The sequence below is a fragment of the Sphaerodactylus townsendi genome, linkage group LG01, assembly GCF_021028975.2.
Source record: "Sphaerodactylus townsendi isolate TG3544 linkage group LG01, MPM_Stown_v2.3, whole genome shotgun sequence".
Taxonomy (NCBI): domain Eukaryota; kingdom Metazoa; phylum Chordata; class Lepidosauria; order Squamata; family Sphaerodactylidae; genus Sphaerodactylus; species Sphaerodactylus townsendi.
In genome coordinates, this window is record NC_059425.1 from 18426043 (window position 1) to 18440347 (window position 14305).

The 14305-nt window shown below is 49.8% G+C and overlaps 1 protein-coding gene across 2 annotated transcripts; it reads left to right on the top strand.

Moving 5' to 3' along the window:
* The first annotated feature begins 3034 nt into the window (after nucleotides 1–3034).
* On the top strand, nucleotides 3035–12616 carry FKBP2 (FKBP prolyl isomerase 2). Of its 2 annotated transcripts, none has more exons than XM_048512205.1 (6): nucleotides 3035–3158; nucleotides 6749–6927; nucleotides 9395–9507; nucleotides 11637–11683; nucleotides 11912–11947; nucleotides 12451–12616. In XM_048512205.1, exons 1-6 carry the CDS (start codon nucleotides 3119–3121, stop codon nucleotides 12510–12512), a joined length of 477 nt encoding a protein of 158 aa, XP_048368162.1. In that variant the 5' UTR covers nucleotides 3035–3118; the 3' UTR covers nucleotides 12513–12616. The 2 variants fall into 2 exon arrangements, with proteins under 2 accessions (XP_048368162.1, XP_048368171.1); XM_048512214.1 differs by lacking the exon at nucleotides 3035–3158 and adding an exon at nucleotides 4390–4641.
* The last annotated feature ends 1689 nt before the right edge of the window (nucleotides 12617–14305 follow it).

The window sequence follows — 14305 nt, forward strand, 5'->3', positions numbered from 1 at the left end:
TAAATAAGTAAGCTGTTGGAAAGAGCAAGCCCTCGCCCTTAGGAGCATGGCCCCCGCATTTGACCGGTTGCCGGGACTCCCCACCCTCAGAATCGCATTGTTGAGTGCAAGAAAATTCCCACTGGTGGGATCCTAGTTTCAGCCAGCCGGATTCTCAGTAATATAGACCACAGTCCCCTGATAATTATTCCAGCTTCGAATCATTTATTACAGTGCCTGGGCGTGGAAAAAAGCACTCTTGAATAATTCAGTTTTGTGTAGCTTTGCAGCATGAGGTAGAAGCCGGCGAAGTCTTCCTGACCTTCTCAGGCACGCTTGTTCCACAAAAAAAGGGAGCCCACACTTTCGAGAAGCCAAGAGTATGGGCAGCTCGCTGATTTTTGCCATTTGTAGGTTGGCACCTGCAGAAGACCCTGCTCGGATGAGCAAGTTGTCATAGCAAAGCATAGGGGCAGAGGTGATCTCGCAGATAAGAAGGTCCTTGGCCATGCAGGGCTTTAGATGTGGTAGGTAATATCTTAAATTGAGGCCAAAAACTGATAAACAATCAATGAAGTGCCTGCAGGGTGGGGGTGATATGCATGCTTCCCCTAGCTCCACATAGTGTTTGAGGGGGAAACCAATGGGCAGTGCACTGCAGTAGGTCTTAGTCTCAACATTACCACTGTAGAATGAATTCAGGCAGCCAGATCAACTTTGTACTAAGGAACCATTAGTTGGACTATTAGGTAGGCCAAGCTGGGGAAAGTCTTTTTTTTCTACAGTTGCATTAAACCTGGAGTTCAGTATGACTCCTCAAGACTTTTAACCAAGTCAGCAAGGGTTAGCCAATTCCATCAAAAGTGGGGAGCATAATGTCCTCTCAAAGATCTCTGCCTCCCTACCAGCATTACCTCCATCTTTTTGTCATAATTAGCATAATTGTGGAGACTCCCATCTTGGAACAACAACAACCCATCGAATCTCCTTGATACAGAAGAATCAAGCATCAGTTTAAACAAATGTGATGTCCAAAAAAAGGGCTGACCAATGATATCAAAATTTGCTTGGGGGTGGGGGTGGGGAAGGTGGCTGCTTGGGGTAGCCGGGTGACCCACCACCGTGAGAGGTAGGGTTACCAGACAGAGGCGCAGCAAGGGGGGAAAGCCCAGTGCACTATTGCATCCTTCTGCCCCCGCCCCGGAACGCCCCCATCACACCCCCGGTGCGTCACGTGCCCCTCCATTCCCTTGGAGTTACGCCTCTGTTACCAGATCCAGATTGAGAAACTCCTGGAGATTTGGGGATGATGCCTGGAGAGGACAGGGACTTCAATGGGGTACAAGGGCATAGAATCACCCTCCCAAAGCATCCATTTTCTCACCAGGGGAAATGAGAACTCTGTAGTCTGGAGAGGTGCTGTCCAAGAGGTGGGATCAACCAGTTCTCACCTTCACTTCTCTAGAAGTGGTTACTAATTTTCTGAGTGCGAGAAGGGGTGACTAAAGCAACCTCCTTGCCCAATAGGGACTGGAGAATTAGTGTGCGCGGCGGTGCCACTGTTTGAATCCCACCACCATCGGAACCTGTTGTTAAAATTCTTGGATCCCACCACTGGTGCTGTCCCCAGATCCCATCTGGACGCATCCTTATGCCTTTCCAATCCTTAAACTGTAAGCTATGTTATTCAGGAGATGGGAGGGGTACTCACAGTTTGCAAAATTAAATATATATACCACATGCACATCATGTATATACAATATATGCACATATATATACAAAACCAGGGGGCATCCATTGAAAATGCTGGGGAGAAGTGGGACTAGCAAAGCTGAAGCACTTCTTGCTTAGCGTGTGATTGAGGTGTTTAGATATTATGCTGTGTCACAGGAGGTGGTGATGGCCACTAACCTGGATAGCTTTAAAAGGGGCTTGGACAGATTTATGGAGGAGAAGTCGATTTATGGCTACCAATCTTGATCCTCCTTGATCTGAGATTGCAAATGCCTTAACAGTCCAGGTGCTCAGCAGCAGCAGCAGCAGCAGCAGCAGAAGGCCATTGCTTTCACATCCTGCATGTGAGCTCCCAAAGGCACCTGGTGGGCCACTGCGAGTAGCAGAGAGCTGGACTAGATGGACTCTGGTCTGATCCAGCTGGCTTGTTCTTATGTTCTTATCATTTTTAAAAAACTGGAAAGGGGGGCAACGCTTTGCCACCAGCACAGAAAATCCAAACTTTTTTTCAAATGCATCTGGAAGACAAGAAAACAGCATGGTGACTACAACAAATGCAGTTGTATTATTATTTATTTGGTTATATATAGATGTAAGAAGGGTATGTGGAAGCTTAGTGGTTAACACAGCTGCAGTACCTGGACAAGCTTCTATGGTTGTGTAAAAGAGCAACAAAAACGGAGGTGTACATCTCAACAATTAGATTTAATTGGGGTTGGGGGGTGGGCAGGGGGAGATCTGAATGGCAAGCTACTCCGGGAACCAGTCCAGCATAGTATAATAAACCAAATACATGGAAACAAAACATGGTTGTTTGCAAAACTGTGGGTCCTTTGTGGCTCAGGGTGTGTTGGGAAAAAATGAAATTTAGGAACAGGAAGAAACAGATGGATTGAGGCAGAATGGGGGAAGGAAAGGCAGTATGTGCAAAGAGCGAGGCCTAGAAAGAAAAGAACGACACAGTCGTTAGGATGAGAACAAAGAAAAATGTAAATCATGAAACACAAAATTTCTTCTTAGAAAACCTTTTTCATGAAGCACAAGAGGCAAGTGACAAAGAGGCAGCACCTCCGCCCTTCCAACGCCAGGGGGAGCCCTCACGGATAACCACGCCCACTCCTCTCCAGGTTCCAACTTCAGTCCTGAAGTGACAGTTCCTTCTAGTCACGTGAGCGGGGTGGGGCCGTCCTTCTAGGTCCCCCACCTTTTGTGTCTAAGAGCACGAGAAAGAAAGAGACGCAGTCGCCTGTGCGACCACACCAAAGATAAACTTATTTTTTAAAAGGTTTCATGAATGTGGCTGGCAGACAGATCACATGACAAGGTCCCCCACATACCCTCCTGAATATGGCGCCGTCCGGGGCGGCTTCCAGCGCCCTTTGCCAGGCGTGCGGCAGAAGGACGCATGCGCAGAGGGGGGTGGTGGCATCCAGTGAGGAGAGGAGGTGAGAGGGGGGATGGGGGGTCCTGAGGAAAGGGTGGGGCGTGGGAAGGGGGTGCCCAGGAAAGATGGGGCGGCCGAGGGCCAAGGTAGCGGGGAGCGCCAGGACGCCTGCTGGAGGGAGTCGGGGGGCTGCAGTCGCCAGGAGAGGACCCAGGCGTCCGGGGATCCGAAGTGGGGGCCATTTTGGGACCAGGGGGTGCCCTCAAGGCTAGGGATCGCCCAGGGACCCCAGAGGGTGCAGCTGAAGGACGTGGGTACCCAGGTGTCTTGGGGGCCAGGCAGAAGAGAGAATGGGGGCCCCCAGGGGTCCGAGGCTGCAACTATGGGGGCTACCCAGGATGAGCGGGATCAGGCCAGCGAGAGCCAGACTAGGAGGGCCAAGGTGGGCCAGAGGGCCGTTCGTTGGTCAGGAGCCCGCCCCAGCAGTGCAGAGTTTGGGGGCTTGAGGTTGTGGGGTGGAGACCCTGCCAAGGCTGGTAATGGCCGTGGAAAGAGCGGTCAGGGGGAGCCGCAGAAGACAGGGAGTTGTGGGGAGTTATGTGACTCTTTTGTGGTCCTAACTGCAAAGGGGGGGAGCCCTCAAAATGTGGGGGCCCGGGAGCCCTGTGCGGTGCACCCAGATGCTTGGCCATTGGGAATGGGGGAGGCCAGAGAGCTCAAGGGGAGAAGGGGCGAGGGGGTCCGAGCAGGGGGGGTCAGCAGCAGCCGCAGCTTCGGGGGTATCTCCAGCCATGATGGGCCCAAACGGGACCCTGTTAGAGGGGCTGCAGTGTGGGTCCATAAAGAGTGGAGCAAGGGACCCGTGGAGGCTTCAGGTCAGGTCTGGGTCCCGCGCAAGCCAGGCAGGGCCTCCCAGAGGTTAGGGCTCGCCTGGTCTCAGGTAGGAGCCGATCAGCTCAGCAGAGCAGGCAATTGGGAAGCAGAAGCTGGAGAAGCTGGTGGTAACTCAGGCCTTGGCCAGGTCTGGATCCCTAGGGAGAAGCCAGCTGCTGCTGGAGGAGGAGGACCGGGGGATGTCTGGGTGCACAAGGTGCGGAACCCCTCAGGGCCTGGAATCATGTGGGTGTGGGCGAAGGTGACCAATTGCAATGAAGAGGAGGTAGAGGAAGCCAGCGTGTGGACCTTTAGCAAAGAGGGTTCTGGAAAAGGGGGGCAAGGAGAGGGAGATTATGGGGTATCTTAAGGGGAATGTCCCTGGGAGGGGGGTTGGGGGAGGGAGGTACTGCAGCTTTACATTTGTCGGGGGGATGAATGGCTAGGGTTATCTTTTAGGGGGAAAATGCCAGGAATGGTTAGGGCTCAGATGGAGGAGATCCTGTCTAGAGGGGCAAAGAGGGAGGTCTATGGAGAAAAAAAGAGGCCTTGCCGGATGATTCCTGGGGTGGCAACACCCCAGTATCCTTGAGAAAATCTGGACTCTGGTGGCAGTGGCTGCTGCTACCACCAGGGGAGGGACCAGAGTCAAGTCACATCCGGCTGCACGGGTAAGTCGGGGTCCGGAGGCTCCCGGGGGGACCTGAATGGACCGCGCGCTGTTGCATGCCAGGGTAGGAGGTGCGGTTGGGCTAATTAGGTTGATTTATAAAACAACGGGAAGGGCAAAATGTGCATGAACTGTTTTGTGGCAAGGGTGTTTGGGGCAGTCTGTCTTTGGGTTAGAGGCTTCCTTGCCTTGGGATTCTATGTAAATGGAGGGACTGGTACCTGTAACAGTCCCCCAGGAGTAAAATTTATGACATTTTTCAATGGGCGTCAGCTCTCCATCCTCAATTCTGCTTTCACAGGAGACAGGAGGAGGGGCCATGGCTCAGTGGCAGAACTTCTGGTTTGCATCCAGAAGGTCCCAGGTTCAAGCCCCATCATCTCCACTTAAAGGGGTCAGGAAGGAGGGGATGGGAAAGAACTCTACCTGAGACCCTGGAAAGTTGCTTCAAATCTAAGTTCACAGTACCGTAAGTGTGAGCACAAAATATTTATATTGATGGACAAATTATTTGATTCAGTAGAAGACTGCTTCATGTGTTCGGCATGTTTTCTAATCTGTATGGCTGGAAAAAAAAATTGGACCGCTAGCATTGAATAGACGTAAGAAAATATTACACTTCTCACTCACCAGCCTCACCTTTTCAGGAGCTTGGATGCCCTGGGAATTGTCCCCCATTGGCTGATTCATAATGTACTGTGAGAGAATGCTACTTGGAATTCAGTGCAGTTATTTAGTTTGATGCACATGAAGCTGCCTTATGCCGAATCGGATCATTGGTCCACCAAGGTCAGTATCGTCCACTCAGACTGGCCACGACCCTCCAATGTCTCAGGCAGTGGTCTTTTACCACCTTATCCTTGTGTCTGGAGATTGAATCTGTGACCTGCATGCCAAGCTGCCACAAAGCCACGTCCCCTCCGACCTAAGCGTGCATGAAAAGAACGCAGTTATTGCAGGCGTGGGCCCAAGAAAACCACAGCCGTCTACACCATACTCCTGGGGGGTAACAGCATGAAATGTTATTTATTTGTTTCACCTATTTATAGCCCACCTTTCTTACTGTGACTCAAGGCTGATTGCAGACTGCAGAATGAGAAAAAAAATGTAATCGTAACAATTTAAGACATCCCGTAAACAACGCAGTGGGACTAGGAATGCAACACTGATTGTCAATGGAAATGGTGGTATATTTATACAGTATGGAACAGCTAATGATCAATGCAGGGGAAACATAGAGCCAGAAGGGACCTCAAGGATCACCTAGTCCAGGGGCCTGCAACCTGCGGCTCTCCAGATGTTCATGTACTACAATTCCCATCAACCGCTTTTGGCCTTTGACCATGCTGGCAGGGGCTGATGGGATTTGTAGTTCATGAACATCTGGAGAGCCGCAGGTTGCAGACCCCTGACCTAGTCCAACCCCCTGCACGGTGCAGGAAATTCGCAACTACTTTCCCCTCTGCTCCGCCAGTGATACCTGCTCTATGCCAAGAGGAAGGCAAAAAACCTCCAGGATCCCTGGGCCAATCTGACCTCCAGGAAAAAACCTTTCCTGACCCCCAAGTGGCAATCAGCATTACCCTGGGCATGTCAGCAAGGGCTAGGAGAGCTGAGCACTGATTCATCCCTTCCTGTACTCCTTCTCATAATCTGCCTGAAGTTACAGAATTAGCTTTGCTGTCAGATGGCCATCTAGCCTCCGCTTAAAAACCTCGAAAGGAGGAAAACTCACCAAGGAAGCCTGTTCCGCTGAGGAACTGCTCTGGCAGGAAATTCTTCCTAATATTTAGTCCAAAACTCTTTTGTTTTGAATTCAACCTAATGGTTCTGGTGCGACCTTCTGGGGCACTAAGACTAGGAGTATAACATCTCACTGGCAAAGGAATTAGGAATAACCCGTTCAGGTCTCATGAGAAAGCAGTCTTTGAGTGGGGAAGCAGAATATGAGCTGTATCACTATGGTAGCGGAGGTGTCGAGGGTGAGTTACATTCAGCGACTGACGTGGGGTACGTGGCGGGTCTTTGTTTTCGGGATGGGAGCTGAGAGCTGCTGAGCAGGGTAGGCAATACAACCTCTGTCCTTGGGCCACTCTTCCCTGCTCCAGGGGCTTCTAAGATGCAAGCGAGCCAAGGAGCGACGTTACTCACCCTTGTCCTGTGGGCGCTCTGTTCGCCAGTGCTGAGCACGGAAGGCAAACGGAAGCTCCAGATCGGAGTCAAGAAGCGGGTGGACAATTGCCCCGTCAAGTCCCGCAAGGGAGATGTGCTCCACATGCACTACGTGGTAAGTGTAGCAAGTGGGGAGGGCAGTGTTTCACTGTTAACTCGGTGCATTGGGGATATTTCCCAGAGGCCTCTGGGGCAGGTATGGGTCTGTGTCTGACAGAGGACATGCTTTGTCAGGTGCACACTGGATGGATCATCTCCGCTTTCTCTAAGCTGGTGTAGCACTGTGGGAAAGCCCTACAAATGCCTTTGCTGCCATGAGAACTAGAATCTTGGGTTTATTTTTAAAAAAATACCTGCATAATTTATTTATTTTATTTTAATTTATTATAGTTCTACACCACCCATTCCTGGTCATAGTGAGGCCTGGTGCAGCTTACAACAATAACGTTACATAAAACCATACCAGAAATAAATATTAAAACCAGTTACAATGATGGCAAAATATCTCTTCAAATCAGCCTATCAAATCCAATCCAAAAGATAAGAGGTGGGGGAGGAGAAGTACAGACAGAAAGAGGCACGCCATTTAAACAACCAAAAGGTGCCCAGTGTTATGTGGTCTAGTTATTGTTGGTGGAAGTGATTGGAAGGCCGGCAAAAAGATGTTACAGGATAAGTAATTTTGTGCTGTGCTTGGCCACGCTGGCAGGGGCTGATGGGAATTGTAGTCCTTGACTATCTGGAGCACCATAGGTTGGCCACTCATGAGAGACAGTGCGGTGTAGTGATTAGAGTGTCAGGGAGACTTAAATTTGAATCCCCGCTCTGCCACAAAAGATTGCTGGGTGACCTGACCTACCACACAGAGTGAGGATGAAATGGAGTAGAGGGAAATTATGGCATTGGCCACTTCCTTGTCCCCACTGGAGAGAATAAGTGGGGTATGAATATTGAAATATAATAAATAAATAATGCCCGTTCATCGATTGTGTGCAACATCTAACAAATGGTTGCATATGTGAATGGGCTACCATGTAACAAAACGTTCATATCAGTGTTAGATGGATTTGTAATTGGTTGACTGACCAAACACAAAGAGTGCTCTTCGATGGCTCATTTTCATCCTGGAGAGTAGTGGGGTGCCACAGGGTTCTGTCTTGGGCCCATTGTTATTCAATATTTTTATCAATGACTTGGGTAATGAAATAGAGAGCATGCTAATCACATTTGCAGATGTTACCAAATTGGGGCAGGGGCAGGATTCAAAATGATCTGGACAGATTAGAGAGCTGGGCCAAAACTAATAAAATGAATTTCAGCAGAGATACATGTGAGATTCTACACTTAGGCAGAAAAAAATGAAATGTACAGATATAGGATGGGTGACACCTGGCTTGACAACCGTATGTAAAGGATTCAATGGTGTTGATGAGCGGGTCAGCCGCCTGGCCTTGACTACATTCCACAGCCCGGGCGATGGGCCAGCTTCTCCGGCGGAGACCTTATCTCTGCGAGGGAGATGAGACCTCCGTTCCCATGGGAATCCGGGAGGGGGGATGGGATGGACAGAGTTATAACCTGTGCTTCTGGCGGGAGATCTTATTCCTGCCACTGCGTGTACGTGAGCTTTCTAAGATGTCTGAATAAACGGTCTTTTACACCCAAAAAGCCTTTTATTTCTGCTTCTATGGAATTCCTTACACCGTACATGTGAAAGGGATCTGGGAGTCTTAGTAGACCACAAACTGAACATGAGTCAGCAGTGTGATATGGCAGCCAAGAAATCCAGTGCAATTCTGGGATGCATCAATAAAAGTATAGCGTCTAGATCGAGGGAAGTAATTGTACGACTCTACTCTGCATTGATTAGACTTACCTAGAGTATTGTGTTCAGTTCTGGGCACTGCAATTTATGAAAGATATTGACAAGCTGGAACGTGTCCAGAGGAGGGCAGCCAAAATGGTGAAAGGTCTGGAATCCATGCCCTACAAAGAGAGACTTAGGGAGCTGGGGATGTTTAGTCTGGAGAAGCGAAGGTTAAGGGGGGACATGATAGCTATGTTTAAATATTTGAAGGGATGTCATATAGAGGGAGGAAACTACCTCAGAGACTAGGACCAAGAGTAATGGATTCAAGGTGCAGGAAAAGAGATTCCACCTAAACATTAGGAAGAACTTCCTGACTGTCAGGGCTGTTCGACGGTGGAATTCACTGCCTCGGAGAGTGGTGGAGTCTCCTTCTTTGGAGGTTTTTAAAGAGAGGCTGAATAAACATATGTCAGGAGTGCTTTGATTGTGTGTTCGTACAAGGCAGGGGGTTGGACTTAATGGCCCTTGTGGTCTCTTCTAACTCTATAGTTCTATTATTCTTGAGCCCAAGAAGACAGAGTACAGACCCTTGAGGTAAAATGTTTCTCGGTGGATTTTGTTCTCACGCTCACTTTTGTTCTCAACTCACACTCAAGTTGTGAGTTACCAGGTAACTGTGTAGAGTGGGGCACCTGCAAAGGATAGCAACCATAGAGTGCCCATTGTCACATGGCTTCTGTAACTGGCATCATCGCATTCTGCCTCCCCACAGGGAAAGCTGGAAGATGGGACCGAATTTGACAGCAGTCTGACCCGCGATCAGCCGTTTGTCTTCACCTTGGGGACCGGGCAAGTCATAAAGGGCTGGGATCAAGGACTGCTTGGGTAAGCCCTGCTGCTAGTCAGGGTCTGGGGCAAGTCGAGGCTGAGACTTGACTGCTGGTTTTCGAGCAGCGGAGAAAAAGGAGCAAAGCGTTGCCTGTGGTGAACATGAAGCTACTTTGCACCGAACCCCTCTGGCCCAGCCTTGTCTGCTGTTTGGCAAAGACCCTCCAAGGTTTCAAGCAAATTTTTCAAAAAAGCAAACCCTGAGAGGTCTTAAAGGGAGATTTAAACAGGGCTTTGTAAAAGCAAAACGCAACTGTCCAAGGTCTCTGGCAAAGAAAGCTCTTTCCCGCTCCTGTTGGCTGACATCCGGCTAATTGGAGATGCCAAGGACTCGTGAACTGTATCTCCTGACTGACGTTCCTCTCTTAAGCTTTGCCTTATGTCACCATCTCAGCTTCCTTTCTCCAGGGCATTCTGGGAGATGCTTTTTTCTTTGATAGTTATGAGAAGCCTGAGCTCTGTGCTTTGTTGTTTTGTTGGTTTTCCCCTTTGCCAGAGTGAGGTTTATTTCTTTACTTACTTATTATATTTATTTAGTTTACATCTCACACCCTCTCCCCACAGGTGTGAGCTTGCAAAATTTAAAAAGACAACATTTTGAATACAACAAACATGCATGAAAATGCGAATAAAAGCAATAAAAAGAACATTAAAACCAATAAAACTTGACTTCACAAATTGCTTGGAGAATGGAAACAACTGTGGGGGGATGGGGCAGCAATTAAATTCCAAAGGTAAAAAAACAAAACAAAAGGCAAGCTGTAGAATAGCCTGAGATGTAAAACTTCTTGGTTTGTAACATTAGCCAAGGTCGTGAGAAGCAAGGGGGCCTTCCTTACATCCCCTGCAGCATCTAAAAATCCTTCAGGGCACGATCTCCCTTGGGGTGTTGATTCCAGAGAGAAGGGACGACTGCTGAAAATGCCCTTGCCCTAATGATTGACAAGTGGGCAGGTTGTGGACCAGGTGTTTGTAGAAGGCCCTGGAATGTTTTCATTCATTCATTCATTCATTCATTCATTCATTCATTCATTCATTCATTCATTCATTCATTCATTCATTCGGCTTATAGACCGTCCTCCCCCAAAGGGCTCAGAGCGGTGAACAACAGCAAATATAAAATATAACTGTAAAACACAATATAAAACAAGCACTTTGATCTAAGCAGGTGAGGGGTGTCGTACTGGGGGTGGTGGTCCTGCAGGTAGCATGATCCCAGACCGTGTAGGGCTTTCTTGGTCAAAACCAGCACTTTCAACTTGCACCGGGAGCTAACCAGAAGCTAGTGCAGGTGCTGAAATAGGGGGCCAAGCCAGCAATCTAGAAGCTGCATTCATCCAAAGCGTCTTCAAAGGCAGCCCTGTGTAGAACTTGTTACAGTAGTCTATTTGGGAGGTGACTGTCACATGGTTCGGAGTTGCAAGGTCACAGCAGGACAGAGGGGAGCCAACAGGTGATAAAATGCTGTCTGTACCACCTGGATGCTTTTGTCCAAGAAAAGGGAAGGCCACTTCCCAGCATGGTGTAGGGCCATGATGGCGAACCTTTGGCACTCCAGATGTTATGGACTACAATTCCCAGCAGCCCCTGCCAGCATGGCCAATTGGCCATGCTGGCAGGGGCTGATGGGAATTGTAGTCCACAACATCTGGAGTGCCAAAGGTTCGCCACCACTGGTGTAGGGGTTAAGAGCATGTGCACTCTAATCTGGAGGACCGGGTTTGATTCCCCACTCTGCCACTTGAGCTGTGGACGCTTATCTGGTGAAACAAATTAGCTTGTGCACTCCAACACATTCCAACTGGGTGACCTTGGGCTAGTCACAGTTCTTCGGAGCTCTTGTTGTGGGGAGAGGAAGGTAAAGGAGATTGTAAGCCCCTTTGAGTCTCCTTATAGGAGAGAAAGGGGGGATATAAATCCAGACTCTTCTTCTTCTTCTTCCCTAACTCCTAACAGAGCTGGCCACTCCTGAGCCCCAGACTTACCTAACTGCATGATCCCCATTGCTGAAGGATTCAACCTCAGCCAGCTGTCACCAGACCAATCCACTATAGTGTCCAGGTTCTAGTCCTTTTGGTTTTTAAAGGCTTGGTGCGCTAACAGTTCTGTCTCTTTGGTCCTTCTAGGATGTGCGAGGGTGAGAAGAGGAAACTGGTGATTCCCTCTGAGCTGGGTGAGGAGACAGAAAGTGATCTAAGGGCTGGGTGGCAAGAAATGCTTTCGGGGCTCTGCGAGTCAAAGCCAGGCTTTCGGGAGAGAGGGTAAATTATGACACTTTGCCCCTCCTGAGGGCCCATCCTGAGGACCTGTGGTACTCTTCTGAAACATGGTTATGGTAGCTTGGGCAGGACTATTTTTGGTTCCTTGGGAATGACTTTGCTTCCGTCCTCTCTGCTCACAGGTTATGGAGACCGGGGAGCACCACCCAAAATTCCAGGTAAATGCTGCCCCCTTCCTTTATGCCAACAAGATCTATGCTGCTGCATTTTCTGAACTGCAGAATGAGAAAGGGGAAGGGACAGCTCTGGACTCGCACTCTCCTCCAGATGAGATGCCTGCTGCTTCTCGAGCGAATTGCTTCCCATAGCCCACCTACCTCACAAGGTGCCTGCTGTGGGGAGACGAAGAGAAAAGAGCTTGTAAGCCACCTTGAGTCTCCTTACAGGAGAGAAAGGTGGGGTATAAATCTTCTTCTTTACTGTTGAACATGCACAGCTCGGTTTGTCTGCAGTAGAAGAGCAAGACAAAGTTCAGTCGCACCTTGAAGACCAACCAGATTCCCAGGATCCCTTTGTCAGATCTGACTTTCCAAAGCTTATATCCTGGAAGTCTTGCTAATCTTGATGGTGCTATGGGGCTCATGTACTGATGCTGGATGTGAGGAATAGGACAAATAGCGGCTTGCCCTCATTTCTCCCTCTTGATTTCGCTCTTCCCCAGGTGGCGCGACGTTAATCTTTGAAGTCGAGCTGCTGAAGATCGAGCGACGACAGGAACTGTAGCTACGTCTCTTTGGGGAAAGAGGGCATTGGGGGGGGGAGGGATCTGCAGAAGCGGCTGTGGATATTGCTGTCATCGATGGGCCAAATAAAAGCACAGACCAGAATTGTATTGTGGCACCAAGTGGTGTGGCGGCTGGTGGGAGGGCGGGTCATGCTACTGTTCGGAGCGGGGCCCCGTGGCTCCAGGTTTGGTTCCTGTTGCCTGTCATCCAGCCAATGAGGAGGGTTCCAAAAGGCTGAAGGCTAATGAGAAGGATGCTAAAAGGCTGACTATTGGCTGCGGAGTGGGCAGGGGGTGACACTTCCTGGACCTGCAGCTTGGAGAATGCCTGCAGCCACGTACAATGAAAAGTACTTTGAACTAGGTCAGTGATGGCGAACCTATGGCACGGGTGCCAGAGATGGCACTCGGAGCCCTCTCTGTGGGCACGCGCACACAGAGTTCATCATGTGGGGGGTGGAAAATCACACACCCCCAACACACACACACACATCTAGGCTGGCCTGGGCCACTGAGCACGATGTGCGTGCACCGCGGTGAACAGGGAGGTCTCGGCTGGCGGGCCTGGTGCCTGTGCTCCAGGTGGCTGTTGCCCGGGGGGGCAGGGGGCACAGAGGAGGCAGAGATGCTAGACAGAGCAGTGCGTACAGGACTTGCTGGAGGCTAGAGGAGGCTGGCCCCTGCTCAAGTGGGTGGGGTGGAGGAAGAGGGAGCCAACTAGTTTTCTAAACCTCAGTATTCAGGTTAAATTGCCGTGTTGGCACTTTGCGATAAATAAGTAGGGTTTGGGTTACAGTTTAGGCACTCGGTCTCAAAAAGGTTCGCCATCGCTGAACTAGATCCTGTCGTGTGCCCTTCTGGCATTCATAGAGGGGAGTCGCTTGGAGGTAGCATCGGCGCCTGTTCTGCAGAAAGTGTTTCTGTTCAGTGTGTGATGTCTCTAGTTAAAGGTGCCAGACAGGGAACAGGTGGATCAATAGACTGAGCTGATGGCCCAGCCTAGCCTGGTTGCATCAGATCTCAGAAGCGAAGCAGGGTCAGCGCTGATTAGTTCTTGGACGAGCGACCACCAAAGAGGTTCAGGGCAAGCTATGGCAAACCACCTCCGTTTAGTGTAGTGCAGAACCAGTGTGACGTAGTGGTTAAGAGCGATCGGGAGGTTAATAGCAGGTCCACTCTGATCTGGAGGAACCGGGTTTGATTCCCAGCTCTGCCGCTTGAGTTGTGGAGGCTTATCTGGGGAATTCAGATTAGCCTGTGCACTCCCACACATGCCAGCTGGGTGACCTTGGGCTAGTCACAGCTTCTCGGAGCTCTCACAGCCCCACCTACCTCACAGGGTGTTTGTTGTGAGGGGAGAAGGGCAAGGAGATTGTAAGCTCCTTGGAGTCTCCCGCAGGAGAGAAAGGGGGGGATATAAATCCAAACTCCTCCTCCTCCTCCTCCTCCTCCTCTTCTTCTTCTTCTTCTTCTTCTTCTTCCTTGCTCCTCTGCATGAAGCCTGCTGGGTGATCTTGGGCTAATCATAGTTTTCTCAGAACTCTCTCAGCCCCACCTTACCTCGCTTGGTGTCTGTTGTGTGGGAAGGAAGGAAAGCTGTTTGTAAGCTGCTTTGAGACTCTTACAGTTGAGAAAAGTGGGGTATAAATCCGATCTCCTCTCTTGCCTTGGAAACCCTTCAGGGTCACCTTAAGTCAGCTGCAACAGCTGCTGAGTCTTCTTAAGGCGCCTTGGCCAGTTCACAGAATCTTAAAGTATTCCTGAGCCGTCTTTCCCTGTGGCATCTCACACT

Excerpts from the sequence above, each read along its gene's own strand:
- FKBP2 (XM_048512205.1), top strand. The coding sequence starts at position 3,119 with ATGCGCAGAGGGGGGTGGTGGCATCCAGTGAGGAGAGGAG. Across the intron at positions 6,928-9,394 it reads TGCTCCACATGCACTACGTG|GGAAAGCTGGAAGATGGGAC; the intron begins GTAAGTGTAGCA and ends GCCTCCCCACAG. Across the intron at positions 11,948-12,450 it reads AGCACCACCCAAAATTCCAG|GTGGCGCGACGTTAATCTTT; the intron begins GTAAATGCTGCC and ends GCTCTTCCCCAG.